The sequence below is a fragment of the Eimeria mitis genome, genomic scaffold (genome assembly GCF_000499745.2).
Source record: "Eimeria mitis Houghton genomic scaffold, Emh_scaff10529, whole genome shotgun sequence".
NCBI classification, from domain to species: Eukaryota; Apicomplexa; class Conoidasida; order Eucoccidiorida; family Eimeriidae; genus Eimeria; species Eimeria mitis.
The window spans coordinates 227-574 of NW_013567316.1; the positions used below are offsets into that span (position 1 = coordinate 227).

Below are 348 nucleotides of genomic sequence, written 5' to 3' on the forward strand. Positions count from 1 at the left end.
CTGCTGCTGCTGTTGCTGCTGCTGCTTCTGCCTTTCTTTGTGTGTGCAGGCAGAAGAAGAAGAGACTGAAAAGTTTCCTCAAAGACAAAAAAGGAGGAAAGGGAGCGACCAACGAATACATCAACTCGTACGTCAGCAGCAGCAGCAACAGCAACAGCAGCAACAGCAGCAGCAACAACAACAGCAACAGCAGCAGCAGCAGTTGCGCCACTGCTATCTTGCGATTTACCCTGTTGCTGTTGACGGTGCCCATCAATCCCTTATCTCCCTTCTGCTGCTGCTGCTGCTGTTGCTGCTGCTGCTGTTGTTGCTGCTTCTGTGTTTGTCGTTGCTGCTCTTGCTGCTGCT

The 348-nt window shown here is 51.7% G+C and overlaps 1 protein-coding gene across 1 annotated transcript in view; it reads right to left on the reverse strand.

Moving 5' to 3' along the window:
- The window catches only part of EMH_0099380 (uncharacterized protein), a gene marked incomplete at both ends in the record, with an annotated part of 1,164 nt that overhangs the window by 192 nt on the left and 624 nt on the right, over window positions 1-348 (reverse strand). Inside the window, 2 exons of the mRNA XM_013494145.1 lie at window positions 1-27; window positions 230-346. Coding sequence (XP_013349599.1) covers window positions 1-27; window positions 230-346 — 144 coding nt within the window. The remainder of the gene's footprint in view (window positions 28-229; window positions 347-348) is intronic.